Source organism: Cylas formicarius, unplaced genomic scaffold, assembly GCF_029955315.1.
Source record: "Cylas formicarius isolate icCylForm1 unplaced genomic scaffold, icCylForm1.1 PGA_scaffold_2__14_contigs__length_35257938, whole genome shotgun sequence".
In the NCBI taxonomy this organism is placed as follows: Eukaryota; Metazoa; Arthropoda; class Insecta; order Coleoptera; family Brentidae; genus Cylas; species Cylas formicarius.
Genome location: NW_026844319.1, coordinates 28551902 through 28579199, shown reverse-complemented (window position 1 = coordinate 28579199; position 27298 = coordinate 28551902). Strand labels below are relative to the sequence as shown.

Genomic DNA, 27298 nt, shown 5'->3' with positions numbered 1-27298 from the left:
GGGTCAGCTGTTTCGTGACGCAGGCGTTTCTAGTAAATTTAAATTGTTTATGAAGAAAATGTTTCCGCAATAGTTGCACGGTGGAAACCAACTAATCTTGTTTAGCTGCATATTTCCCAAAGTTCCACGGGGGTGGAGCATGTGTACTTGACCAAAATCACTATACTTTTCAGCGGTGCCTTTCGATATGTGATATTATTTATAATGTTCCGAAGAAAAAAGCCAGTGGACAAAAAAAAGCTCGAGCACAAGTTGTACTTGGTGAGACACTCGCGGTGTTATTATGTTAAATTTTAAAACTCAATTTAAGGCTAGAGAAACACCCGAGTCGGTGTTTGATTTGTCTGAATGCAACTTGCATCAAGTCCCGGGTGGGATATATTCCCTCTGCAAGGTTTTCCTTAAACAATCTTTGACGTTGCACAACAACCAATTGTCGTCGTTGACCGGCGGCGGGAGTTTGCGCGATTTGCACAATTTAACAGTCTTGGATATTTCGACAAACCTATTTCGCACCATCCCCGAAGAAATTTCCGCCTTAACAAACTTAACTGTAAGTTTTGTCCGCTGGTTTGTCCATGGGAAAATGCAAATTTCGGCGGCTTTATTAGGAACTTCACGCTCACGATAATCAACTGAGAACGCTACCGGACGGACTGTGCCGCCTGGTTTACCTCAAAATGCTGGACGTCTCCTCGAACTTATTGAAGAGCTTACCGGAAGATATAGGAGAGTTGCAGAATCTTCGAAAGCTGAACGTGGCACACAACAAATACCTGCGTACGTTGCCCGGCAGTATTTGCAAGATACCCCAGCTCGTCTGTCTTGAATTAGACCCAGCAAATTTTTCATACCCGCCCAGCGAAATCGCTCATCGAGGCATCGAAGAGATCATGAAATACATCTGCGAAGGTAGGGGCGCGCGATGCGTGGCATTTTCGCGGTGTTTTATTTGATTTTTAGACACCTGCCACACATACCAAGCACCTCAGGACCTTACGGAGGAGGGATCGCCCCAAGGGCAACAGGACATAACAGATTCCTACGAGGTAAGCACTGAGTGGCGGTTTTGGGTGGGGACCGCGAAAAAGATATCTTCGATGATATCTGGTGTACCAGCTCTTGGTTATCTGTGAAATATGTGGCATATTTGTAAAGACACAATGTGCTTCCTCGGAGTTGTGAACACTTTGGATTAATTAAAGCAAATTTAAATAATAAACAAAATAAAATTTCAAAAAATGCCAATATGTGATTATTAAATAAATATTTTTAAGTTGTTTGTAGATTGGCGTTCTTAAATTAGATTTTTTAGGGTATTCACTCCACACAAAGACTCAAAATTATTTCGGGCTTTCATTGCACTTTTTTCATCAACTTGTATTAATAATTAAATGTCTTAAACATAAAAAAAAATTGAATTGAAATTATAAAGATAAACATTTTATAATAACCACAAGTGAAAATTTATGTAAATTCTATTTGCTATATCAGGTCGACGTTCCTGGTGATACACCCTGTATGCTTTTATGTATTTATTTATTTATTTATTTATAATTTTCAATGTGACATGTGAAATGTGATTCAGTAATTTTTGTGTGATCTGGCAACATATGAAGTTCACTCATAAAGGTTTTATTTGTTTCACTACCAAAGTAAACAAGTAAACAATTGTGAAGAAAAAGAAAAAAAATATGTCCATTTTTAAAATTTATTTATTAGTTTGTTTATCTCAACTTAATTAATTTTATTTTAATACTCACAATGGGCCAACTCATGATGTTTTTTAAAAATATATTTTAATCTAGCATATTTTTTAAAATATATTTTTAATGTTCCATTTATTTATCAGTAAAATTCGTGAAAATTATTTGAAAATGTCTGTAAAGTCCGTGCAAGGCGAAATTCTCATTTTCACACAATTCTTGCTAAAAAAAAACCTTTGATCAGATTCCGAATTAAATCACGAGAAGGAAAAAAATGGAAAATAGCAATATTTAAATGTTATATAACTAAAAGAGAAAATCTCATTTAGCTTACCAGGTAGTTTTCTTAATACCAATGTTTAATAGCTAGAGGTTTTTTAGGTTAAAATCAGCGTTTCTGCTAGTATTTCGAGCACCTCACTTTGGTTTCTCTTGTTCTTTTTTCTAGGAGTCGGCGCGGAAGCTGGCGACGTCGAAGGCACGTGTCGATGTTTTTTTTCCACCCCATTGTTATGTCCTCTTGCGAATTACGTTAATTCTGATTGCAGTCGCGGAGGGCGCTAGAGTTCCTCGAAATCGAGCGTAACAACGAGTTCGCGCAGAGGCGGGAGTTTGAGGTCGCGATGGCCAACAAAGCGGACAGGGACAAGGTAAAGGTTTCGCATCCTTATTTGAATTTGCTTTGAAGGGATCCGTTTTCAGTTGTTGACGCGCATAGCTGAACAGCAGAGCGAGCTCGATGATCGGCTCGGTAGGATCCGACAGGACAGGGAGGTGGACCGGTTCAGACTGATAGAGCAGCTCCAGGAAGGTAGGAAAAAGCTGCGGAAGGCTTTTGCCACCAAAGTGTTTCCTCCGCTTCCGTTAAAATGCCCCACGAATAACCAAATATTGCGTTTTTTAGAGGTATTAGCTACTTTCAAAACACGCTGGTTTATTGGCAAACCCCAACCGGTTCCAAATGATGATTCTACTTGAATTGTTTACAGCTCAAAACTCGTTGCATAGAATGTTATAACGTTGACGTATTTCCAAATAGCACTGTGACAGTTTATTCAATAAGAATGTGCCAAATAGAACATACCGATCACAATTCTGCAGTGTTTATTGTAACCGGAACATTTGGGCCTAAAAAGGAAAAAAAAAGTAAATTTCAATCAGGTCGTTCTCGCTTTGACGCCACTCAAATGAATAATTTTATTTTAATTACACAAAATAATGTTTTTTTGATCATTCTGTTGGCTTCTCCATAGCTTAACCGAAACTGGCTTATGCCTGCTTTTAGGGGGCTTGAACGGGCGGAGCCAAAGGTGGGGCATGTACATTATCTTGGTTGACTGAATCTATGTCTGGCTGCTTATAGATTTCTGTGGATTCCCGGAATTTATCGATTAAAATATTCAACTCTCTTCTTTACATAGCCATAAAACCAGTTCAGCCCGAGTCACTGAGCCCAGACTTAAAACACCTTACTTCTGCTCTTCTCTCTAATAATTTCCACATTAAATATATTAAGCGTTCCATCAAAAAAATACACTGCGCCCCAACTTTCCAAACGAGTACCAAAGCAACCCCACACTGGCCACTGTCCTTCATTCAAAAGGCAAAATTCCATTTGAGATGCCACGAGCTTACAGCATTCCATTCAAAATCCGAGAATCTATAGAAATCTACAAGCAACAAAACAAAGTTAACCACGACTCAGGTCTTTACCGTTTGCCAATATACGTTCCTCATTTAGCTCCGCCCCCCTCAAACCATATATAAGCAGCTACATAGTCCAGGTTGTCCAAGTTTCACTCAAGCTCTGAAGAGGCCAACAGGATGATTGGCGAATAGTCAGCAAGGTTTGATTAATAAACAATCGATGTAGAAGAAATCCAGAAGTTTCGTAAATGTAAAGTTATGTCTTCTAGTCGGCAGTTCCGCCGCAATCCGTGTGCGTGTCTATATATTCGAATGGATTTTAGATAATCACATTTAGCGTTTCGTGACTAATTGTTAATTTTTGGAGAATATATTAGTCCTGCTGTGGGGAGTTGGGAGGGTAGAATAGTTTACCACACTTAATGTATACTATACCGTTAAACAATACAAGGTGGCTCAAAAAACCGCGATGATAAAACATACGTTTTTTTTCAATTCTTGTTAACATTTTTCAATTTTTGTATTCAGTCTCTCGAAAACAAATAACGTAATTTCAAATCCAACGTTGCATTAAGACCTAACGTATCCTGCATACAATCACCAACAGAAAAATTATCTATATATTTAAAAAATATTTTAAAAAACGTAGCAAATCAAAATAAATTTTATATCAAAGACTCGATGGACTTTAAACAAAAAATAAAAGAAAATACCAGATGGCAAGTTCTTGTTTCGCTTTATGTCGTGTCATTATACCCTTCGAGCTTGTCACACAAGTAATTAAAACAAAATGGGAGAAAATTAAATTACACATTCCTCTCGATGAATTTTTAGTACCTTTAGATTTTACTCTAAAATCCACATTTTTTCAATACCAAAATATGTTCTGTAAACAAGTCGAAGGTTGTGCAATCTAGAAGAAAATATTATTAAAAACATTCAATTCAATTTACCAATTTAACCAAAAGAAAAACAGACTTATTACTAAACTCCTTCAATAATTTCCACAAAAAATTACAATTCTAACTAACCAAAATACCATTAACTTTTTGGACTTATCCCCACCTCACATACAAAATGAAATAAGAACAAGTTGGTATACTAAGAAAATAAAATCATCATTGGAGATGTTATGGCGATTTATAATCAGATTTGGCAGAGTGGGATAGTAATTTCGTGATCACCTAACGCGTTCAATAACATCCAAGTATTGTATTGAACTTTTGAAGCTCCGTGTATCCGGGTGTTTTAAAATTTCACTAACACTTTTTCATAAGATTTTCCTAGATTTGGCAATTGGGCCGTTTGCCGTTAGGTTCTTTAACATCATTTTAATAACGCCCTCTGCAGCTGAAAACAACGCGGACGTCGCGATCGGGAAGCTGCTCGGCCTGAGCGGTGAGCCGCAGCGACATTTGCTAGAGCGGGAAAAAGAAGAAGAGGAACGGTTGCTCGCCGCCGTCACCAAGTACAACGCTGCCCTGCGCAAAGACGACATCCTGTCGGCGATGGGCGACCTCGTGCGGCGCGAAGCCGAAACGTTTGAAAAATTCGATAGGGATCGCGTTGAGGCCTCCACGACAATTTTGGAACAGTAAGTTTGCCATCTTAAAATTCCAAAAGCACTGAAAAGATGCCGACCCTGAGGTACGCCTCAAAGAAGGTTCTCGCTCTTTGCTTAGGTATTCTGTTGGATGAGCAGGAGGAGGAATCCAGAAGATTTGTAAAAAGAATTAGTAGTAAGTGGAAGTTTATTTGAGTTTGCCTGTTATACTTCACCTTCGTACTTACCGAGGTATAATATGATTAAAAATATAGTGCATTTATTGCTTTGACGTTTTGAGTATTTTACAGAACCACAGACCTTCGCGGGCCCGTGGTAAAACCCATCCCGACAGATATTTATTCTGCATTAGGAACTTGAAATTTTTATTTGAAACGTAAATGGATCCTTTTAAATTTGTAGAAGCGTTTATTTTAACATCAGGTAATATGTATCGTTCATTTTTTTCTTGCGTGCCTGTCGATTAACAATATTCTTCTTGTATTTTTGTGTCTTCTACATAGTTCTTCGATTTGTAAACAACAGCCCTTTTTTAAGACTAGATTATATTCGCTATAGATAAAGGTATGTCATAAGAATACAAATATTTATTAGAATCTTACAATTAAACCAGGTGTTAGAAGAAGCAACGCAGAATTTGAAGACGAAGTGGAGATGGTAGTCGAACCTAATGATAATTTAGAAGACGAACTACCTCAGCAAATAAAAAAACGGAGCCATTTGTCTTCGGATGCTAAACAAATTGTTTTGAATATTTACAGTTTCATAAGAAATTCAGAAGGGGGGCAAATAGGAGTAGCAATAAAAACAAGTGGCATGACCAAAGTTCCGAAGTCAACTCTCAGAAAAATTGTTCCAAAAGGGATAGTCAAGAGGAAAGTGAGTTTAACCCTAGAAAAACTGCATAAAAAAATACTGAGACTTAAACTTAAATAGTTGTTGCATACTTTTTTGAAGAAAATGGATTTTCAGTTCCAAACAATTAAGAAACGGCAAGTACTAATGGAATCTCAAAGAATTTCGCAAGTGGCTGATACTTTATTATTATTATTGTAAGGGTCTGCTCGGCAGGGTCTTCCATAAGGGGCTGCGGTTTTGGAGTAATGAATAGTGGGCAAAGTTAATCACGGGGTCGGTGGTAAAAGCACTATATTTATAGTCGAAGTATACCCTGTCGTATACTTTTGCAGATATTTTTTAAAGGTATTTAATGGAGTCTCCGATAAGTTATATTGGTAGTCGAGTTCCTCTTCTCGGTGAAAGTAAAGGGCGAGGATCGGCGGTCTCCTTTCAGGTGTGCCTCAGGGTCCGCATCTTAGTCCCGTTCTCCTAGATTTATTAATTTACGACTTCGACACATCTCTTAGGTTCGAAACGCCATCGGATCTAATTATAAAAAAATGCCTCTGTATCAGTTTGTCTAGCAAATATTCAACGTTTGGTTTTGATTAATGATTCAGTCTTGTTCGATTGTAGACTTAGTTGATTGATTTAGATTGTGTAGTTATATTTCAGTATATATTTCAGTGAATATTTTAAAAGCACCCAAAGTTAATAATAACATGCTGATGGGTTTGTTTTTTTGAAATTAAATTAACCACAAAACCCAATGTAAGCGATGCTAAGTACGGTTCGAACGTTCCATTGGTAGGTTCGCGAATACTGTTTAATAATTCCCACCACTCAGAACCTTTTGCGTAGCGTACATTTTTTTAAAAAAATGTCTAAGGCGTGTAGAATAGAAATTCAAAAAAATATATTTTATTTTAAATTATACAGATAATGGGTAACGATACAACTGTTCCTCCCACCTTCGGTTGTGTCATGGAAGTTCGACAATCTTAATATTTCCATACTCTCCTTATTTCTGTGAACACGGAATTCAATAGGTAAATTAGAATAGCACATACATTTCGAATAAAGTATTCATTTAATTGAGAAACGATATTATTAAAGTAACAACAATTATAAAAAAAAAAAAATATATTACGGTCTAAGTTGTACAATGGAAAATGCTAATTTTACTTTTACAAGTTATAAAAATATCAGTAATTTTATCTCATTATGGTGATAATGATGAATGATTTGTCGGTAGTATTCTCAAGAAAATTATGACATAGCAGCAGCAATATCTCCAGATTTGCATAATTTTCTTTCATGTTTGTTTCATGTGCAACGGGCACTGATGGGCATTATGGAGTAAAACCTCTTTCAAACTTATCTTTGAGGCATCAATAAAAAGGCTCCATTCATCAGAATTTTCTGGAAAACTAAGTTCTTGAAGAAGCCGAGCAGCATCATTACAATATACTAAATCATCTTCTTTCGAAAAGTAACTCGTGAAATCTTGAGACGGTCGAACTTTTATTCCAAATTTTCGTAGCCCCAAGTCTCTAACAACATCATTTAACTCACATTAAGTAAATGAGGTTCTTTTCATGGACTTATAGATTCAGATAGATTAGATATGAACTCGCTCGAGGCTGTAAACCGGAAATATTTTTATTTATTAAAGTGCATGTATCACGAGGAATTGGATATATAATTATTTTGTCGAGAATCCTTGTGTTGATGTCATACAGAAATAACAACCAATATCATGATTCTGAGGTTCACTCAATACGGCGTAGATTTGTGACTACCTTCAAGCCAACCTCTCGGGAACTGTTATTACACATATTTGGAAGCCAACTATTATCCCTCTCATCGATAGAAAATCCCAAATAAACTGATAAGTTGTCTTAACAAGGTCGCTGTACATATCCTCTGTGAGACTTCTCTTTTGCATAGCTTCATCAATTCCTGCCTTCTAGCTTTTCCTGCCTCTTTTCCATCTTTGTAGTGGCCTCCACCCATCAATTTTTTTTGTCTCATATGTCCAAATCTTTCCTTTATTAATTTTGTTTTGTACATGCACTTCGTCTCTTCCGTCCGATGTTATAGTCACTCCTAAGTAGTTATACTAGTTTGTATGTTTAATAGTTCCCACATCCGTGTGTAAATGTTTATTCCAATAGCCACTGTTCATCATTACGCCCATTTTACTGCATTTTCGTTTCGGCTCCTTTAAGGCCTTAGGTAAATTTTAAATAATGCGGGAGAGCTACAACATCCCTGTCTCGGGGCTTTATTTACCAACAATTCTTAAGAAGTTTCTTTTCCAATTTTTACTAAGCTTTTCGTACTTCTTTCCTTTCAAAGCATCCCATAACTTATTTATCGGCATGGTATCATATGCTTTCTTGGGGTGTAATTCTCCAGCAAGCTATAGTTTTTTCAACTAGTTGTTTCTGATAATAGGCTTTCCATCTAATTATCCCAACAGGGTCTATTATTTTTGTCTCATTTTTGTTGGTCTTAGAGTTTTTCAAGCCTGCCTTGATTTCAAGCTTCCTATGCATCGGAGGATCACTTTTCTCTGAATAAAAATGTCATTATTTTAGTTAGTTTGGTTGGTTACAAAATGGCGTCTTATCGCACAGGGTGCTCGACCAAGACTCCCGTCTCGCCGACATACTGGAGAGGCGCGATGAGCACAGGTCCGAGTTGGTGTCGGAGCTGATCAGGGCGAACGCCGTGCAAAGGGCAGCGTTCGGCGCCCTACTAGAGAAGGGCGACGCCCGTAGCTGGGCTCTAGCGCAACAAGTGCGTCTCGTCGAGACCCAATTGGCCACTTTGACCGTCATCGAGCTCGACCGGAGACGCCTGAAGATGGACGAGCACTTGGTAAGGTATTCGGAAGATTTGGGCGGCTCAAAAAAATATGGAATGTAAAAAAATACATACACGTAAGTCTCTAGTTATATGTACGTGTGGAGCCCGTTGTAATCTTCTGGTCCTTATCTCCCCTACTGCCGGGTGTTTTGTATCCATTTTGAAAAGAAAACTTTATATGAATAGCCTTGAGATCTTCCAGCGGTTATATTGGGCCAACAGCCCAATATAAAATAAAATTCACATAAACAGAATGAAATAGATAAAGACCCAACCCTAGTAAGACAAACTAACCAAAATATTTTAATGTTCGAGTGTTGCAAGTTAAAATTAAAACCTTTATCCAGAAATTCAACCTCATTTTTAGAAAATGTTGTCTGTTAAGTTTATGAACCTGTTGTAAAATTGGTGATCGGTATACTTTGTAATAACTGGCTTGCTGTTAGATATTTTTGTATTAGAAATTAATTAATTTAAATTAATTAGTTTTAGTCTAAGAAACTTTTTATGAATGATAGATGAAATGTCTGTTCGAACTCTATAATCAAATGTGTCAAATTCTAGGGGATTAAGTCTATGAGACAATTCAGAATGTATTACCTTTACATAAATGTTGTTTGTATCCCGTTTCTGAAAAAGACACGGTGTTGTCGAAACAATTGTCATGTGGAAATATATAATTTCGTGAAAATATGAACTTTCAGTTCTTATTTCATTTGTTAAATGGATTTTTATCAAGCAAAAGCCGCCTCAGTTCAAGAATTTTATTATTCTTATTAATTGACCTCAGTTGTTTAAATTCTGTGGGGTTCTTTACTTTAGAAAGTGGTGTGACCTTTGCATGCTTATAAGGTTTTGGAAAATAATATAAATAAACAATATACATTCGTTTAGGACATGTGTATTAAAAGGTATTATAAACGGACGGCAAAACTGTATTAGAGTAATATTTAATTTATCATAACCTATTGCCTTAGATTTAATATATTTTTATTATGTAAAATATTTCATCATCTGCAGCTCTTGATCGACATTTTCTAATTGATTGTTCACATAAAAATTGATTAAGTTTGTGAGTCAATTTGATATTTTCCGTTATCCACGGAGCGTCTGACGTTTTAAAGTGGCTTGTTTGTCGAACAAAGCCAAGATACACTGATTCATAAAAGTAACATTATTTTTAAAATTATCGGCATTTCATTGGTATAAAGCAGCAAAAACTGCTGGTCCAGATTCCTTAAACATAACAATAAAAATATCTTTGTTCAACACGGAATAAAACCGCTCACTTTCCGATACCACAGAATGATCTGGCGGAGAAGAGGGTCGGTCTGTCGGCGTTGCTCGTGGATCTGCTCGAGCGGCAGCGAGAGAGGCGGGGCGAACTGCTGCGCACGCTGCGGCGCCTTGATGCGCAGAACGAAAATCGCACGGAAGACTTCTGGCTGCGGCAGTACCAGCGGCTGTTGGACGGGTAAGGGGGGGGGGGGGGGCGCTTGCGAACTGTCGACATCACCGACTGGGAGTGGTCACGTTTAGGTTGCCGGAGGGGCTGGCTCGCGCACAGGCGGACATCGATCCCCGATTGTCCGAATGTTTGCTGATGGAGGGGGCGCTGCACTGCGTGCCGCTTCTGGCAAAGATTGTAAGGGGTCGCGGTGAGTATTATTGATCGATATATAATAATTATTGCCAAAAATTCTTTTTACATAAACTTATGCGAATGTCAGGAAAAACAAACGACGATCGCAAGCTGTCAAAATGACAGCAACATCTTTTTTATTAAATGGAATGCCCTATATATTATTAGCTTAAATAATAGACATTTTTTTCCTGATTTCAAAAACATATAGTTTCAAATGAGTTATACTGAGAAAGAAAAACACCAAATAATAACATTATATTATTCAAACAATGAAAAATATTAATAAATAATGTTAAACATTTTCCACATAACCTCCATTATGTTCTATACATTGGACAATATTTCCTTTCAATTTCCTATTAATACACGAGGTGATAAAATCAGGGTCTTCTGTATAGATCTTGTAAAACGATATTAAGTCTCTCTCTTATCACTTTTAGGTCTATTATAATAAATCTTATTTTTTTAAGTATCCCCACAAAAAATGTCGGAAGGATTCAGGTCGGAGCTGTTGGCAGACCATTTGATAGTTCCTTGCCTACCTATCCAAAGTCTATATTTATTAATTAGATAATTGGTAACCGGTTGGACATTATGTAAAGGTGCGCGTTCTTGATGCCAAATTAAATTTAAATAATTCAAAACTGGCACATTTTCTAAGAGCTGTTCTATTATATTCTATTATTCGCGAACCAAAAATGTTTATTCTTCCTATTAAACACACATGCTGTTGTGAACACAGCCTCGTCCGTAAATATTAGAAAATGTTTATCTTCTTAAGAGCTTCTATACATTTCAGTGTAGAATTCGAGCCTCTGCCTTTTATGTTCATCGGTTAAATTTTGCACTGGAAGGAACTTATACGGGTGAAACTTATGATATTTTAGCGTTCGTTCCACTCCACAACATATTGGATTATTAGCGTATGTGCCATCGGACGTTTCCGTTACGGCTTTGTAAGATCAAATTTCCAACACGCTCCCAAACGCAACAGATACCGCTACGTCTGCTGAATGCGACCATTGCCCGCGTTTTATTAGGTACTTTCACTAAACGTGTTGTGTCGTCTCACGGACTGGCATTTAGGGGACCTTCGAGACGTCACAGACGGAGACCTCATCGATGCAGGTGTGGCCAACGATAACGATCGTTCGAAGGTCCTCGACGCTTTGCACGCGTATTCCGTCGCAGCCGCCATGAAAGACCTTCGTCCGACCGCGCCCTTGCCGGACGCAGGGCCTTCGGCACCCCCCGTCGACGTAGTCGAAGCAATAAGCAGCGTCGAGTGCGTCGTCTGCATGGAACTGCAGGTATCAGCGGAGATAAACGAATCCATAGGAAAGCGACTAAACTTGACGATACTTTGGGAGGAGTGGGGGGGAGTTTCGATGACCATGCACTGAGAGGGAAATAATTTTCGATGGCCAATTTATAACCCCTGCTCTTCTCAAGAACTCCTTAACTTCCTTTAACCATCTTGACCTGGGTCTTCCCCGTCTTCTTTTCCCGCCGCTCGGTACCTCATTATCGATTCTTATTCCATAATTATCGTCTCTTCTCTTATCAAAGATATGCAAAATGTTTATTTATGAGGCCTTTTGTTTTGTTTTTCCTATTTTGATCGCGCCATTATCAGTTTTCTTTCCTCACGGATCATTACTTTCGTTTTCTCTTTGTTTAGTTGCTGCCCCATTTTCTCTCATTCCTTCATATTTTCCATTATTTCCTTTCTCTCATGTTCTGATTCATCCCTTATCGTCTCTTCTCTTATCAAAGTTTTGTACATGTTTATCTTTGAGGGTTTTTGTTTTGTGTTTCCTATTTTGATCTTGCCATTATCAGTTTTCTTCCCCCACGGATCATTAGTTTTGTTTTCTCTTTATTCAGTTGCTGTCCCATTTTCTCCCGTTCCTTCACATTTTCCATTATTTCCCTTCTCTTTGTATTTAGCACGATATGGTTTCATACTCCATTATTTAGCCCAATCATATTCTAATTCATCCCTTATCTTTGTTTCTTAGACCAAGGCTAGGTTAAATAATGTTGCTGTGTGAGACCTTTATTGTGTTTTGGTTAGCCTTCAGTCTTTTGAAATGTGGACTTATTCTCATCACCTTTGGTGCTCTTTTAATTTGCGTTCATGTTCCCTGTAGGATACCCCTGGTATTGGCGAATTGTATTCTTTTTTGAGGGTGGGTAAAACTTTGTAAGCTGCACCTGGGTGCGTTATTCGCATTTTTACTATGTAGCTGACCTCCATTTTTTTAATGTATTGTCGCAACTTTTCCTTCTTTTGACATGTTTTCTCTATTCACTATTCATTTTTCGCGTAATTTAGGAAACTGCGGGGTTGTAACAAGTTTGATAAATATAATTTTAATCACGGGTTTCTTTTGGCACGGGCGAAGCAAACGATTATCAACAGTACGAAATTATTACAAACTAAGTTACATTTGTTTGATAGCAGTTTGCTCAGGTGAAGTTTTTTCCATTGCGGAGTACATTGTAAGTTTGATGATAATTACAATCAAATAAAAAATAAAACCAATGTCATACGATTTGTGTGCTCTCAGATGTTTTCTCTGAGGGAGCTGCCCTAAATTTCGTGGCGAACTTCTTCAGGAAACTCGTAACCAAAAATGTTTATTATGCTTTTTACTGGACAAACGAATAAATTTTCAATAATTGATAATATCCGAAATTTGCAAGTGCAAATGTAGTTACTTACTAACTAAACTAACCAAAGCCGCAATTCTTCCAAGGCGTCCACACACACTGATTGCGTATTGCTCCTGGTATAGGTATAACGAGACCTGCTCATCATACAAGAATTACTTCTGGGGAACTTTATTTCGACCGCTTTTTGATTGCGCATTCCCTCTCAAAAACCGCATGGACAGTAACTGGCGCTATTCCAAAATTAGTTTAAAAATGATACTACAACCCAAGGAATTGACAGGTGTCCACGAAAATCGTCCCTCGTTTTGTCGCTTTTCCTGGGGTTCGTTTTTCTGTGGTGTCACAGTAGCGCGCCGCCCCGCCCTACACTTTGTACCACTTACCGACGTTTCAGTGCCACGTCACCTTCGTGCCATGCGGACATCTGTGCTGCTGCGCGGGCTGTTCTGTGCCGCTGGCGCTCTGCCCCTTGTGTCGCACCGCGATCGAGAGGAAAATATCGACGGCGCCCTCGGCCCCCCTCTAGTCACACACTCGCGGTTTTAAGTCGTTTATCTGTTCGGGGTTCCCGCTAAATTTCCCGATTTTTCCAATTATTTTCGCTTTATTGGCGCAATGTCAGGCGATACAATTATTGAACCATTAACGGGGCAAATATAAAATTAGTTTTTGTATATTTATATAGCGGTTAGCGGGAATCCCGCCTCGCACTCACTCACTTGACACTGCTCGTCAACGCCGTTTTTGTGATATATAACGTTTTTTTTTACACTCGGCAACATTGTCTTTGTAACCTTACAAATAAAAAAAACTTCCCTGCCATCGATGTATTTTTTTAACAAAATAAGAGGTTTCGCCTATGTCTGAATTACTCGTCTACCGTTTGCTCTTCCATGTTAGCGTCCTGTTCTTCGGCCTCTTCTCCCATGGTAATCTCGTCCTCTGCGGTCTTGTTTCCTTTTGTCGCCTTGTTTTTCGCTTTCGCCTCTTTGAACCCTAAAAACGTAAGATTTCGGCCATCATTCTACACCAAGTCAGAAATACAGTTGGTGCCGTTAAAACCGAAAAAATCGTTCAGTTTAATACTTCCTGGTAATAGTTGACAATCTCCCATTGGTTTACCTTTCAGTATCTCCTGCAGCGGGTCGACAAAGTCGTCAAATTCCAACTCTTCTAGCGCCTTAATCACGTCCTGCCCAAGTAAAGTTTTCCGTTTTGCCCTTTGCGCCTCGTTGGAGGCTTGCGATGTTAAGTAAAGAACGAAAACCGAAGCCGCTCTAGAAATTGCCGCCCGGGCATCCTTTCCCACGTTGATCGCTTCTGGCAGCGTTTCCTTTATTATTTTCGCTACCGTCGCGTTCGGCAGATTTAAGTCTTCCAACTTTTCTGCCATTTTTCTTTCGTTCGGTCGTTTTCCCGCAGAAGCCTTTTCTTTGTGAGGTTAGTTCTTCTTCTTTATTTTTATTGGGCAATATTGCTATGATCATTTGCCCATTGCCAACGTAATCCCGCCTCGTGGTTATTGTGAGAGTGTCCTCAACAATAAATAACGGTGTTACAATAAGATAGTTCCCATGGTAGAGTGTCCATTAAAAGCAAAGAAGAAGGAGTCGATTTAACCCGCTGTTTGTGCTTTGACTTTGATCATTTAATTTCGTTGTCAAACGAGAGATGGCGCTTCAACCGTACGCATGTCATCTATTGGTGAGCGCTATTACTAATTATATCCGTGATTTAACGAGAATTGCGGCGCAATCGCATGTGTCTACTTCGGGCTTGCCTCTACTAATCAGTTCTGTGGTTTCCAGGGAGATGACACTGTCTGGAAAACAACCAGATAATTTGAAAAAGTTTTAACATACAAAGTGTTCTGCTCAAGTCAGAGAATACCACAACTACATCTGTTAGTCCGTGTTCAATTTTTGTTCGATGATTGAAGGAGGCAGTTTGAATTATTTGAAAATAAATTGCGATGGCATCCTTAAATAAAAATTTTGAGGTATTAATTGGGAGACTTAAGGTAGGCAGAAGTGAAGATGTTGTTGAATGGTTTAAATGTATTAAATAAAACTATTACAATGTAGGCAGCTCGGGGACATATGCCCCAGACAGTGCGAAGAAGGGATTGGCAATGGTTTGGGGCCCCTGCGGATCTAGAAGCTAATTTAATTAAAAAGATTAAGTTTTGTCTCGAAGAAGGATATACCAATTTAATTACCAAACACGTCAGACTCACAGGTTGATTTTTACACCCTTTAGCGTACAAGATTAATAATATTTATTTTCAAGCAAAACTGAATACTTTACAAGAAAATATTTCAAAACTCACTTCGGAATTAAATGATGTAGTTAGTGAATCTGTGAACGCCAAGAAGGAAACAATTCGTAGATTTGAAGAAGGAAAAAAGTTGCAGCAGAATGCATATGATACCCAAATAAAACAAAAAGAAATTGAGCTTGCTAATGTAAAACGGGAGAAGGAACTACAAGGTAAATTTAGTTTTAAATTCTAGGTAAAATTGCCCAAAATGTAATTATCAACTTACCAATTAGCACATCAACTGCAGTGCAATCTAGAAATGATCGAATCTAGCTTAATGCTGCGGCACGATGAAATGGAGACGGAATTAACAAAACAGTTGATCGATTTAAATTCTAAGGTCAGGCATATTAAAAATGGAAACGAAGATATGCTGGTGGAAATAAGTCATTTTGAAAATCGACAGGTATGTCATTGTCGTATAATCCGCGTTGAAAATTAAAATTATAAAATTTTGCAAGTTGGACCATCTCGAACACATCGTTCTGGTCAGTTTCGTTAAAGATATTTTCAATTTTAGCGAATGTTGGAAATTAATAATGTTGATAAAATAAAAATAGTCCAAGAAGATTTGAATAAAGATTTGACACAGTTCTTTGATGAAGAACTGATAACCCTAACAAAATCTCCCAGTAATGCAGATAAAATGGAGGAGGTAAAACCGCCACCATTATTGCCCCCGCTGGTAGTTGAAGAAGTTGTTACCAAGGCCAAACACCCAAAGCAGAGTGCAAATGCAAAGAAAAGTAATCTGATGAAAAAGAGAAAAATATATCGAGCTGAAAACAGAGAACATATTGAAATATTACCAGTTTATGAATAAAGTTTAAACCAATTTTTTCTATTTTACTTACAAAGAAAACTTTACACATACAAAGAAACCTTAAATAAGAAACATTTCAATAAAAAAAAAGTTATTACATAAGGATGAGTTTTTCATAAAACCGTATTCCTTAGCAGGCACTATTCTCCTCCCATTTATACTGTACGTAAAATAATGTGAACACCCGAATCAGTAAACACGGGCTCAGACAACTCTCCCACCTTCAAACTAAATGCAGCATCCTCGAAAGCTTTTTGCATCGCCCCTCGACCGAACGGCCCTAAGTCACCGCCCCGCTTTGCCGAGGAGCAATCGGAATATTTGGAAGCCAACTCGGCAAATGATGCCTTACCTTGAGCAATTTGTTCTCGATATGCTGAAATGTAAACAGTTCGTAATATCCCGACATGTACGCTATGCAAAACGAACATTTTACTAGTTCCAGTGCGTCCTCCTTGGAACGGCTGATTTTCTCTTCCCGCCAGGAAGAAGGACGCCTTGAGTCCTTGTGTTTAACGAGGAGATGCGAGCACTGTACCTGTTCGGGACCCGTCGAACTTATGGGCTCCGCCGGTTTTTCCGGCACGTCCCATTGCGATTCTTTGGTGTAGATGTTTAGGTAATAGTGCTGGCCTACACCAAATCACAATAAATTAAACCATTGCAGAAAAACTCTCGAATTTAAGAGAAAAACTACGCTTTAGGATGTTTTCTTTGATATCGATATATTGGTAGGAAATATTTTAACACTATTTCCTAATCAAGTTATTTATTTCTTACCGGTAGACCGACTCAAACGTTTTTCCCAACCCGCGGGCAATTGCTCGTCCGCCATTTTCGAATCGCAGCATAGATCGATTTTTGGCATATCATTTCGGGGTGTTGCCGGCACTGAATAGTGGCAAATGTTTAGAATGCCAATGGTCAAGTGGCTTTTATTGCTTCTGGATATTTGACGAAGAATTGACGTTTCTGGCAGCGAGCTATGTTGGCATTCGGTCCTAATTGTTGTGGCGTGTAGGCTCGTTTTAACGCGAATCCGCAGCTTTTAAACCGCGTTCGTATTTTATTTTGTTTGTTATACGAATATTCTGAGCGCGATCGAAGTGAACGTAAACAAGCATGGGACATTTCTAATTTGGGTAAAAGTCCAACTGTAATGCATAAATAGAACGTATTTCAACCAAGGCGATCCACATTTCTGAAACGCGTGCCGAAGGAGAAGGTACGTTACGTTAGAAATCCTTTTAGATATAAATATTGTAGTTTTTAAGTATCTCATTGCTGTAGGTAGAGTGACTCACTTCTAAATTCCCGTTAATGATCTAACTTCTTTCATTTGGTATTTTGATGGTAACGTCGTTGCTTTCTATTTTATAAACGGTACGTTCCTCTTTCGTCCGTAATAGTGCTACCTGCTATAATTAATTGTTAATTAGCTATGCACTTTCCACAGCTGTTATAACTGATTGGTTAATGTGCGTACGTTTTTACTTTTTACTCAATTATATAAAAACGCTTCGTCAATAATAATAAGTTAATTTGCATTTTTGACGGATTTCTGATTAATCCCAAAACAAACGTTATGGTAGGCGGTTTATTAAAGGGTTTCATATGCAAATTTCGTATGAATAATTTGGTCTGGACCATTGCCAACCGACTTCCATGTAAGAGAATACGAAAGCCGTTACCTATCTGGCCAACTGTCAAGATAATCTGCGTTCACTTGTAGGCGTATTACTAGTTGTCCGATTACGCTTGGAAATGACATATCGGTGTTTGCTCTCCCGTTTCCCATGTAAAAATTCGATGTTGTGTTTGCGAAAAATTGTTTACGGTCAACCTGGCGCGACGAAACACACAATAGTTACAAAATCACACATTATTTTTTGTTTTAGGCATACGGTTATTATTTTAAAGGTGGTTCACCTGTACGATGTTTGACGACTTGAAATTATATCGGGTCGCTTTTGCTGACGGGGGAAATCGATAATTAAAACACAAACGTGGGCGGGATCGTAATAAATGAACATATTTCATTATCAAAATAAAATTTGCCTGTTTTGTGGCGTATGTCGGAAAGTTTAGTAGTCCTGATATTTTTTATAGACAATATTTACCTAATTGGTAGATACATATTTTTGAATACAGTCAAAACTCTATATAGCGAAATTGAAGGGACTGCTTTTTTTTGTTGTAAAGGCTTTTCGTTATAAAGAGTTATAGGCACTTGAAAAATAACAATACGCAATACGCATTTTATATAAATATTTAAGAACTATATTTAATATTTCAAATAATCGGTCATTTTCTTTTGAATTTTGGTCAATCGGCTGTAATACGCTTGTTGTTTTGGCTAGAAGAAATGCATATTCATTATTCCGTAGGTTTGTAATATGGGAATGGGCGGGGCAGTTATCTAAGAGAAATAATATATTCCTCCCCTTTAATTCTGCATCCCATTTCCGTATCTCAGCAAATGCTTGATGTTCTTAGTTGATTTTCCAATCATGACTAGCTTTCTTTTTTCTCGAAATTTAAGAGTTTTATCTGGTGTCATTTTGTAAAAAAAAAGTTTCGCCAGCATTAAAAATGTCATCAGCAGGGTACTTTTCTGCTAGTTTTGGCCACGTCTTCTCCAGCCAATTGTTAGTGACATTTCTGTCGACATCACAGGCTTCGCCACTTATCTGTCCATAGTTTATACCATGTATCTGTTTGAACTTCCCCAACCATCCTTCCGAAGCCTTGAAATCGATAAGGCCAAACTGTTCAGCAAATTTTTCTGCTTTTTCTGGATTAAATTTTGGGCTGTCTCAAACTATTTATACATTATACATGGAACTCCGTTTATAAAGTACCCTCTAGGGACCAGAAAATGAGTACTATATAAGCGGAGGTGCGCTATAAAAAAAACACAAAAAAAATTATGTTACTACGCTACTAAATTTAAAAAGTAAAATATAGGATGTTCGATTTAAAAAAAAACAAATTTGCTTTTTTTTACTGTTTTCACCGGTTAAGCGCTCCTGCGTCTTAGTGAACTCATCTACAGCAAACTATTGCATGGGACTATCGTGAACAACCGACATCTCGGCTATCTACGATTTCAAAAAATATTTTCGTGTTTCAATAATATACGTCCCAATTAAAATATCAAAAGCGATGTTTTTTTATTTTCGAAAAAGTGGCACGACGCTGAAAATTCTCTGAAATCTCCATGTATTCCTACGTATTATTCTATTCTATATGATAGAATAGATAGGTAATAGATAAACGAAGGAGGTTCTGTAACAACATAACCTTAAAAACTTACTTTAACTTTAACGTCGAGCGAACTAGTATATTAAATCAAATAGGTAACGACGGTTAGATATGAAGAATGATGATGCCACGTGCGCTGGTATGCACGACTCACTTTTTTTTTTTCGCTACGGAGGATCATTTTTTGGTAATAGACAGGAAACATAGACACCTATCTATGGATATGGAACCATCGGACAAAATTTGCATTGTTGTCTCAAAAATGATCTTAAATTGGAGTTGTCCAGCTTTTCAAGTGGTATATTGGCTTCATTGAATGCCTTATATTGAAGTGAACATGTTCACTGTTTTTTTCCCAATACAAAACGAATTTTAAAAAATCTTTCCTAGTTCTACCAAATAAAATTTTTGTTAAAAATGTGCTTAAACACGCAATTATTACTATTATACCAAATCTTTCCTTCTTTACCATGTACTGGAAAACAAAAAATGTGAAAATATGGTTTATACTTGCAATAAAATCCAATAAATTCCCTGTTGTTATACAAAACAGTTAGTTACAATTTGTCTGACTGATGTGGTAATGGCGACGAGTCTAACATAGAATCAAAGAAAACTCTCGTATATCATATTTTACAAATTAGTTGAAAACATGTTATTCCAATCTTCGTACGAGTGATTCATTAAATTTTGTAACGGTCACGGACCATAAATAGTGGTGACGCGGACTTTTGACAACTGTCAGTCGTCAGATTGGTTATTTTCCGTTCTCCATGCACCGCGAAAGTTTTGTAATTCATTTTGTTGATTCTTCACCGTGTAACGTTTTATTTTGTTTTCGGGATAAACTTAGTATCTTTTGGGCTGAGCCGACTCTGGGATACGATACGATGCCTCTTTTTCCCAGTGTGGTTTGGGCTATAGCCGTAGAGTGGCTAATAAAATAGAGAAACACGGCTTAAACGTAATAAAATCCTACAAAACAGGACTGGAATGTCGACCTCTTTCTATCAGGAATTTTATAGGGAAACGGCAAATACGAGGAATCAATAATATTGTGGAATAATATCGCCGTAAGTGTTACACCCATTTGTAACGTAACATAATATGTTACGCTTGTCCCGAGGGCTTTTTATTTTCACGCATAGGGCTCCACCCTTTTCTGCAAACAAGGCGCGTTCAATAACACACACTCTACGGACCCTGTGTTGGAACAGGCAGTTATACTTCGACCAGAATTATAGTGCTGTTACAACCGACCTCGTGATTAACTTTGCCTACTGTTTATTACTCCAAAACTGCAGCCCCTTATAGGATACCCTGCCGAGCATTCCAAAACTGCCTTAGGAATTTATATACCTACGCTAACATGCGGGATATAAGTCTTTCAAACTTTTTGGCCGTGCAATTCTTAAAACATGAAGATAAAAAAATTAGTACAAAGTAACAACTTATTACGTTCTATGTCACTTGTTTTTATTTCTGCTCCTACTTCTCCTTCTGAATTTCTTATAAAATTGTAGACGTTCAAAACAATTTGGTTAGCATCGGAAGACAAATGCGTCCGTTTTTTTATTTGCTGAGGTAGTTCGTCTTCTAAATTGTCATTAGGTTCGACTACCATCTCCACTTTATCTTCAAATTCTGCGTTATTTTCCATGTCTTCTTCTAACTTCTGCTTCATTCCACGGTCTCCACATTTTAAAGTGTTAAAAAAAACAGGAAAAATGTTTAATTGTAAGATTTTAATAAATATTTATCTTTGTTTTTGTGACGTATCTTTATCTACTGCGATATAATCTATAAAAAGATTGTTGTTGTTTGCAAATCGAAGAACTATGTAGAAGACACAAAAATACTAGAAGAAGAATGTTGTTAATTTTTCAAAAAAACTTCCACGTTCCATCAATACAAAATTGCATATAAAATGCCAGGAGTTTACAGCATTCCATGCATATGAGGCAAAGAGGCATTGGCATTGGCATTGGGGAGACCGGACGAAAAATATCAACTAGGCTCAAAAAACATGAAAGAAAGAAAATCATTTCAAAAGTCGAGTCTATCCTAAACAAACTGCCATATCAAACTAAACTAACCAAAACCTCCTAAATCCCTCCGAAATGCTACGGTGGTCATGAACACAAACGAATATCAGGAAAAGATTCAAGATATTCTTACAGAAGGATCATATCGTCAAAAAAGATCCTACGCCATCTAAGGAACGCATTCTCTATCAGACTTCGTGAAAAAATCTGTCACCCCTAAGGACTCTAAAATTCGTGGTCTCTGCGGCCTTCCAAAGATTCATAAACCCGGTTTTCCCCTTTAGCACCATTGGTTCTCCAATATAATCTCTAGCAAAATGTCTAGCTTCCCTTTACAGGGATAACTGACAGTTTTCTCTTCACTTCATTGAACAAATAAAAAGCATTACATTAGATACACAACATATTTTGGTTAGTTCCGACGTACAATCCATCCTTCCTAAAGTTCCTATTCCTGAAACTTTCACCATCATTCCAGATATATTAAAATGCGAGAATCTGGAACCAAACCTTCTCACATTTATTAAAAAATGGTTCTCTCGAACATATTTTTCTTATAACGGTCAAATTTTTGAACAAACGTCGGGAACAGTTATGGGTTCTCCACTATCACCAGTCATCGCGAATATATTTATGGAAACCGTTGAGATGAAAGCTCTCAACACCTTCCACCAAAAACCGAAATTATGGAAACGCTACGTTGATGATACTTTTGTTATTTGGCCTCATGGAATCCCTAGTAGATTTTTTTAGACATTTAAACTCTATACACCCTAACATACGTTTTACCATTAAAATAGTAACTAACAACAAATCATAACATCATACCTAACATTGGGTTACTGTGTTTAGAGAAAACCTACGCACATCGACCGATACCTTAATACATTGTCACATCACCATGCGGCCCAAAAATCATCGGTTATCAACACGTAAAACTATCTCAGCCCGAGTTATTGAACCCAGAATTTAAACACCTTACCTCTTCTCTTCTCTCTAATAATTTCCACATTAAAAATATTAAGCGTCCCATCACAAAAAACTGAAAGCAATGCCACACTTGCCACGGTTGTTCTCCCTTATATTCAAAACATCATTGACCACATATCAAAAGTTCTAAAGAAATATAACATCAAAACCACTTGTCCAAAAATCTCTCAACATCTTCGATTCGTCAAAGACAAAATTCCATTTGAGATGTCAGGAATTTACTGCATTCCCATGCATATGCGGCAAAGAATACATTGGAAAGACCGGACGAAAAATATCAACTAGGCTCAAAGAACACGAAAGAGCCTTAAGACTAAGACAAATAAACTCATCAACAGTTGCCGAACACAATCACGAAACCGGACATAAAATTTTATTCGATAAAACTAAAATTCTTGCATGTAATCAATTCTTCTACCAACGAAAAATCCGATAGTTTATAGAAATCTAACCGCGACTCGGGTCTTTACTTGTCACCACTATGGGAATCAGTCATCCATCGTCCAACTCAAACAATATAAAAGCAGGTACAGAGTAAAATGCGAGCCAGTTTCCGTCAAGCTCTGAAAAAGCCAACAGGATGATTGGCGAAACAGCTAGTTCGAGTCAAACCGACGCAGGAGGAATCCAGAAGTTTTATAAAAAGTACAATATTTTTCCTTCTGATTAGTTCTATACGGTGAGCTTGAAAATCACTACGTTTATTCCTTTTCGTCCATTCTCCACTAGTAATAATGTCCCTTATTGGCGTTTTTGTAAATAGGCAGGTTTTTGTAAAGCTCCTTATTCTCAACTGATTAAAGTTTAATACCTATTTTTCACAACCACTTTAGTAAGTAACAAAGTAAGAATAAATTTTTTGTTAATGGCTTTACAAAATAACAATAGATAATAACATGTTCAAAGTCAAAGCCAACAATAAAAGAACAGCTATAAGGTTTCACTTGGGATAAGTCCAGTAAAAAGCCTCCGCTCCTCAGAATTCTAGTCGGCACCAAGTTTCTGTCTCGGCTTTCTGAAAGATGAGATTTTAACGTTAACCCTTAGGTAAACCTAAGCCTCTCACCCAGTTATTAAGTGCTGATCGTGAAAATAAACGTGGTTGTTGAGAAACACTCCATAAATGACCAACGTCACTAAGGGAATCTTCTAAATTGGCTGAATTTTCAGGTATTGGGACATCTAATGCAGATTTGAGGTTCGGATAAACAGAGTTTTTGAAATTTTTAGTATTATATCCACGAACATTGCACATGCACAAATGACAGTCATCGTGGTGATTTGTTGGCTCTCCCCATTATTCCAATGTCTTCCTTCACCTTCTTCACATACCTTACTGCGCAATACTCACCAATTTTTTAAATAATTATTATTATTATACGATTACATCTCAGCTCTCACTGGTCTGTTTTCACCCGAGGCTTTGTTTGCTGCGGGCTCTCTGAACTGGCGAGAAAACAGTTCAATTCCTCCCACTCAATTCAGAAACTTACGAACAATGTGGCATGTCTGTAGTATGACAGCCTTCTGTCCGTATCCCACGATGTTCGGTGTAAGTCCGATGTCTTTTAAATTTTATTATTATTATTATTATTATGTTGTATTCGCAAATTCTTTGTTGGCCCGTGTTATTATTATTTTTCGTTTAACAGTTTTCTCGCTTTATTGGGTTTAAAACGAGGCCACGTTTAAAATGACGCCCTAATAACCGCGTCTCGACGCATTAACTAACAAATTTCGCTGCCAGGCGTCTGCTAATAGCCAATTTAATTTAAGTCCGTAATTAATTTTCCTACGGTTGCGCCAAGGTACCTAAATGACGTGTTTTTCAATATCGAATGGTAGAACGTATAGTGCATCTCAAAGTATAACGCCACGCATATTCATATTCATTTTCGAGTGACAATATATTTTTGAATATATTACCTCGTGATCTGAAGTGTCAAAGAAAGAACTTTACAATTGTTTTTTTTTTTCGAGAAAACCCACGTTTGTTTAGCTAATCTGTGATCATTCATACGTTATAGTTGAGCTTACAATTTTCCCTATTAGACCGAATTCTTTTAGTTAAAATTAAAATTAAATTAAATTAAATTAAAAATTTTATTTACGCATATAGCATTTACATTATTATTACAATATAGCATAACCTAATAAAAATAGTAACACCACCACTTACAGTTGTTAAACTACCAAGTTTTGATTAAAAACAGACATCTTTACCTTGCGATTAAAACTACTGAGATAGTTCGAAAATAAATCAATTTGCTCGTTACTTGTCAGCTTGCACATATGTAGCGATGTCAAAAAATATGCCAGATTCAAAACCTTCATAATCTCCTCGTAGTTTATATCCTCAAATGACATTCCCAATTTAAAACCTATCCCTCTAAGGAACTTACGCTGCACACGCTCTATTCTTTCCTTATGAATTGCATAGTATGGTTGCCAGACACAGCTAGCGTACTCTCCCTAAACGTAAAGATGTTCTCAAAACCCTTCAAAGTCCGAAAAACAAACCCAAGCAATCGAATAGCCCTGTTAGTCATAAAATCAATGTGATATGTAAATGTCAGCTCCGAATCGAGCCAAACTCCAAGATCGTTAACTAGGTTCTGTCTCTGAAAGTTACTGGATTTTTGGATCTGCCAAAGCTTACAATTTTGCACTTGTTTGTATTAAGAGTTAAATTGTCTGCACCACAAAGAAAACCTATCAAGATCCTCCTGTAATACATGACAGTGAAGAGGTGATGCTATAACCTTAAAAAGCTTTGGATCATACGCAAATGCAAGAAATTGGCAAAAGCGAAAAATATTTTTTAGGTCACTAATGAAGACATTGTGGTACACCCGACGTCACAACAGTCTCTAACGAAATGTAATTTTTAGCTTTAACTGATTGCTTCCGGTTAGTGATATTACTGCGAAACCAATTTAGAAGGTCTCCAAAGATTCCCATCCCTGAGAGTTTCCTTACCAGAATGCCATGGTCAACCCTGTCGAAGGCCTTGGGGAAGTCCTATATATAGCATCTACTTGATACCCATTCTCACAGTCTATCCACTGTTAGCATTGTAGGGCTATATATTGTTCTATCTGTTAGCGCAAAATGTCCTAGCCTTGATATCCTACATTGGGTTGTTTGTAACATGGGATTCAAGTATCACATAGATAACAGACTTTATTTAAAAGATATGGATTAGACAACAGATCCATAATTTACCTTAATGAAACATGGTTCGATACACAAGACACGGACGAAAGCACCTTCAAATAAAGGAAAACGCATGACTTTAATACAAGCTTGGTCAGAAGACGGATTTGTCCCGAACTGCTTGCTGTTGTCTGCAAAGAATAATGAGGATTCCATCTTCGATTATCACGAGTAGGGTTCGGATTTTTATGCACAGTAAATACTTAAAATGTGCGGATAAATATGTCTGGTTTTTCCAAAAAATAAGTCAAATATATGCTTTTTTCTAACATCTATGTACTTTTGTGATCTTTATCTTTTACTTATATTGTTTACTGAAAATCGAGGCAAAAGTATTCAAACAACGAAAAAAATTACATTATATTCACAGTTTTTTACATAATAATAATAATAATACTTAATTAGTATTATTAACATTAGATAATAATAAATTAGTGATTTATATGTACATACTTATACCAAACCTATATTAAAGCATTATTTAGTTTTAAAACCAGAACTATTATTATTATTGTACCAATTGACAATTAAATGCTGTTGTAAATTTTCTATGGTTAATTTTTGTCCTTTATCGCTTAATATGCTTTTGTACTTGGTCCTTTCGACATCGACCGAATTTAAATGACGCAAGATGTTCTGGTTCCAAATAATGTAAACCATTATCAACTATTGGTAAAATTTTTGAAATTTTAAGCAACTTTTGAAACCCTTCATTTTTTTTGTTCTTACACTAATAAATTTATCAAGAATAATTCTCCCTATTCTGCTTTTGTTCGCACTGTTCTACTGTTAAAATTGACTCTAACAAAGACATTTGTTGGGTCTCTATTTTTTTACTAAGGTCATTTAAAAAACCAAAATTAGCTTTGATATATGTCAACCGATCGATAAGTTCACATTTTTCATATAAATTTTTAGTTTTTTTAATTGAGTCTAATACAATGTTTTTTATTTCATTAAATTGATTCGCGTGAAATAAGGCTGCGTCTGACCACGTTCCCCATCGTGTAATTACGGGTTCAGGAGGTAAAGGAATATTTGGCAATGTTTCTCTATAAACTTGAACTCGAAGAGGTGCTTTAACAAATATTTTCTTAAGTTCGAAATTAAAGAATTAACTTATGAAACTTGACATCTAATTTCTTCGGCAACTCTATTTATTCCACGGGCTAAGCAAGTCACGTTGGATTAAATTTTTATTAAAAAAAAAATAAATTTAAGCTTGCTTTGGTCATATACGCTGCTGCGTCGGTGACTAAGAGAAGTGTCTTATCAGTTGGTAGTATATCTGGAGCAAAAAAAGCCATTAAGCTTTCATTTACAAATCGAACAATCTCTATACTGTTAGTTTTTTCCAACTGTTTTGTACTTATTAAAAAAAGGTTTTGGTAAAACATTTTCATTCAAAACAACAACTAATAAATTCTCGTCTACAGTAATGTAATGTAAAGATGCTGATTTTTAATATGATTTCTTATGTCTTGAATTAGATTTTTGTAAGTGGAACTCGCATAATTTTTTCTTAATGAACTTTCATACGGACATCTTTGTTGCAAAATGTTTCTAAAAACTGTTTGAATTTAGTGTTCTGTACCTTATTAAGGGGAATATTTGCACTTAACAGCGCTTCACATAATTGTATATTAAAATTGTCTTGATCAGTTGCTCTTGAAGATGCCGCTGAA

At 36.9% G+C, this 27298-nt stretch overlaps 5 protein-coding genes across 6 annotated transcripts in view; 3 read left to right on the top strand and 2 right to left on the bottom strand.

The window, feature by feature from the left end:
- Window positions 1-33: 33 nt before the first annotated feature.
- LOC132697836 (E3 ubiquitin-protein ligase LRSAM1-like) lies at window positions 34-13488 on the top strand. 2 transcript variants are annotated; one of them, XM_060663526.1, is made up of 13 exons: window positions 34-261; window positions 311-553; window positions 612-912; window positions 964-1049; window positions 2155-2184; window positions 2255-2356; window positions 2409-2517; window positions 4704-4947; window positions 8400-8643; window positions 9936-10105; window positions 10171-10289; window positions 11363-11586; window positions 13350-13488. In XM_060663526.1, exons 1-13 carry the CDS (start codon window positions 205-207, stop codon window positions 13479-13481), a joined length of 2061 nt encoding a protein of 686 aa, XP_060519509.1. In that variant the 5' UTR covers window positions 34-204; the 3' UTR covers window positions 13482-13488. The 2 variants fall into 2 exon arrangements, with proteins under 2 accessions (XP_060519509.1, XP_060519510.1); XM_060663527.1 differs by lacking the exon at window positions 2155-2184 and having other exon boundaries at window positions 35-261.
- Window positions 13489-13816: 328 nt separating this feature from the next.
- On the bottom strand, window positions 13817-14421 carry LOC132697842 (DNA polymerase epsilon subunit 3). The gene is made up of 2 exons (XM_060663533.1): window positions 14078-14421; window positions 13817-13951 (listed from the first exon to the last, which is right to left on the bottom strand). The coding sequence occupies exons 1-2, from the start codon at window positions 14346-14348 to the stop codon at window positions 13824-13826; spliced, it is 399 nt and encodes a 132-aa protein (XP_060519516.1). The 5' UTR covers window positions 14349-14421; the 3' UTR covers window positions 13817-13823.
- A 99-nt stretch (window positions 14422-14520) lies between these two features.
- LOC132697839 (uncharacterized) lies at window positions 14521-16098 on the top strand. Its single transcript, XM_060663531.1, has 5 exons — window positions 14521-14975; window positions 15040-15193; window positions 15245-15445; window positions 15509-15681; window positions 15796-16098. The coding sequence occupies exons 1-5, from the start codon at window positions 14928-14930 to the stop codon at window positions 16096-16098; spliced, it is 879 nt and encodes a 292-aa protein (XP_060519514.1). The 5' UTR covers window positions 14521-14927.
- A 134-nt stretch (window positions 16099-16232) lies between these two features.
- On the bottom strand, window positions 16233-16970 carry LOC132697840 (putative peptidyl-prolyl cis-trans isomerase dodo). The gene is made up of 3 exons (XM_060663532.1): window positions 16879-16970; window positions 16528-16731; window positions 16233-16474 (listed from the first exon to the last, which is right to left on the bottom strand). The coding sequence occupies exons 1-3, from the start codon at window positions 16964-16966 to the stop codon at window positions 16254-16256; spliced, it is 513 nt and encodes a 170-aa protein (XP_060519515.1). The 5' UTR covers window positions 16967-16970; the 3' UTR covers window positions 16233-16253.
- Window positions 16971-17083: 113 nt separating this feature from the next.
- LOC132697773 (ecotropic viral integration site 5 ortholog) overlaps window positions 17084-27298 on the top strand; it is a 49364-nt gene continuing 39149 nt past the window's right edge. Inside the window, exon 1 of the mRNA XM_060663404.1 lies at window positions 17084-17323. The gene's annotated coding sequence lies outside the window, so the exon portion shown is untranslated. The remainder of the gene's footprint in view (window positions 17324-27298) is intronic.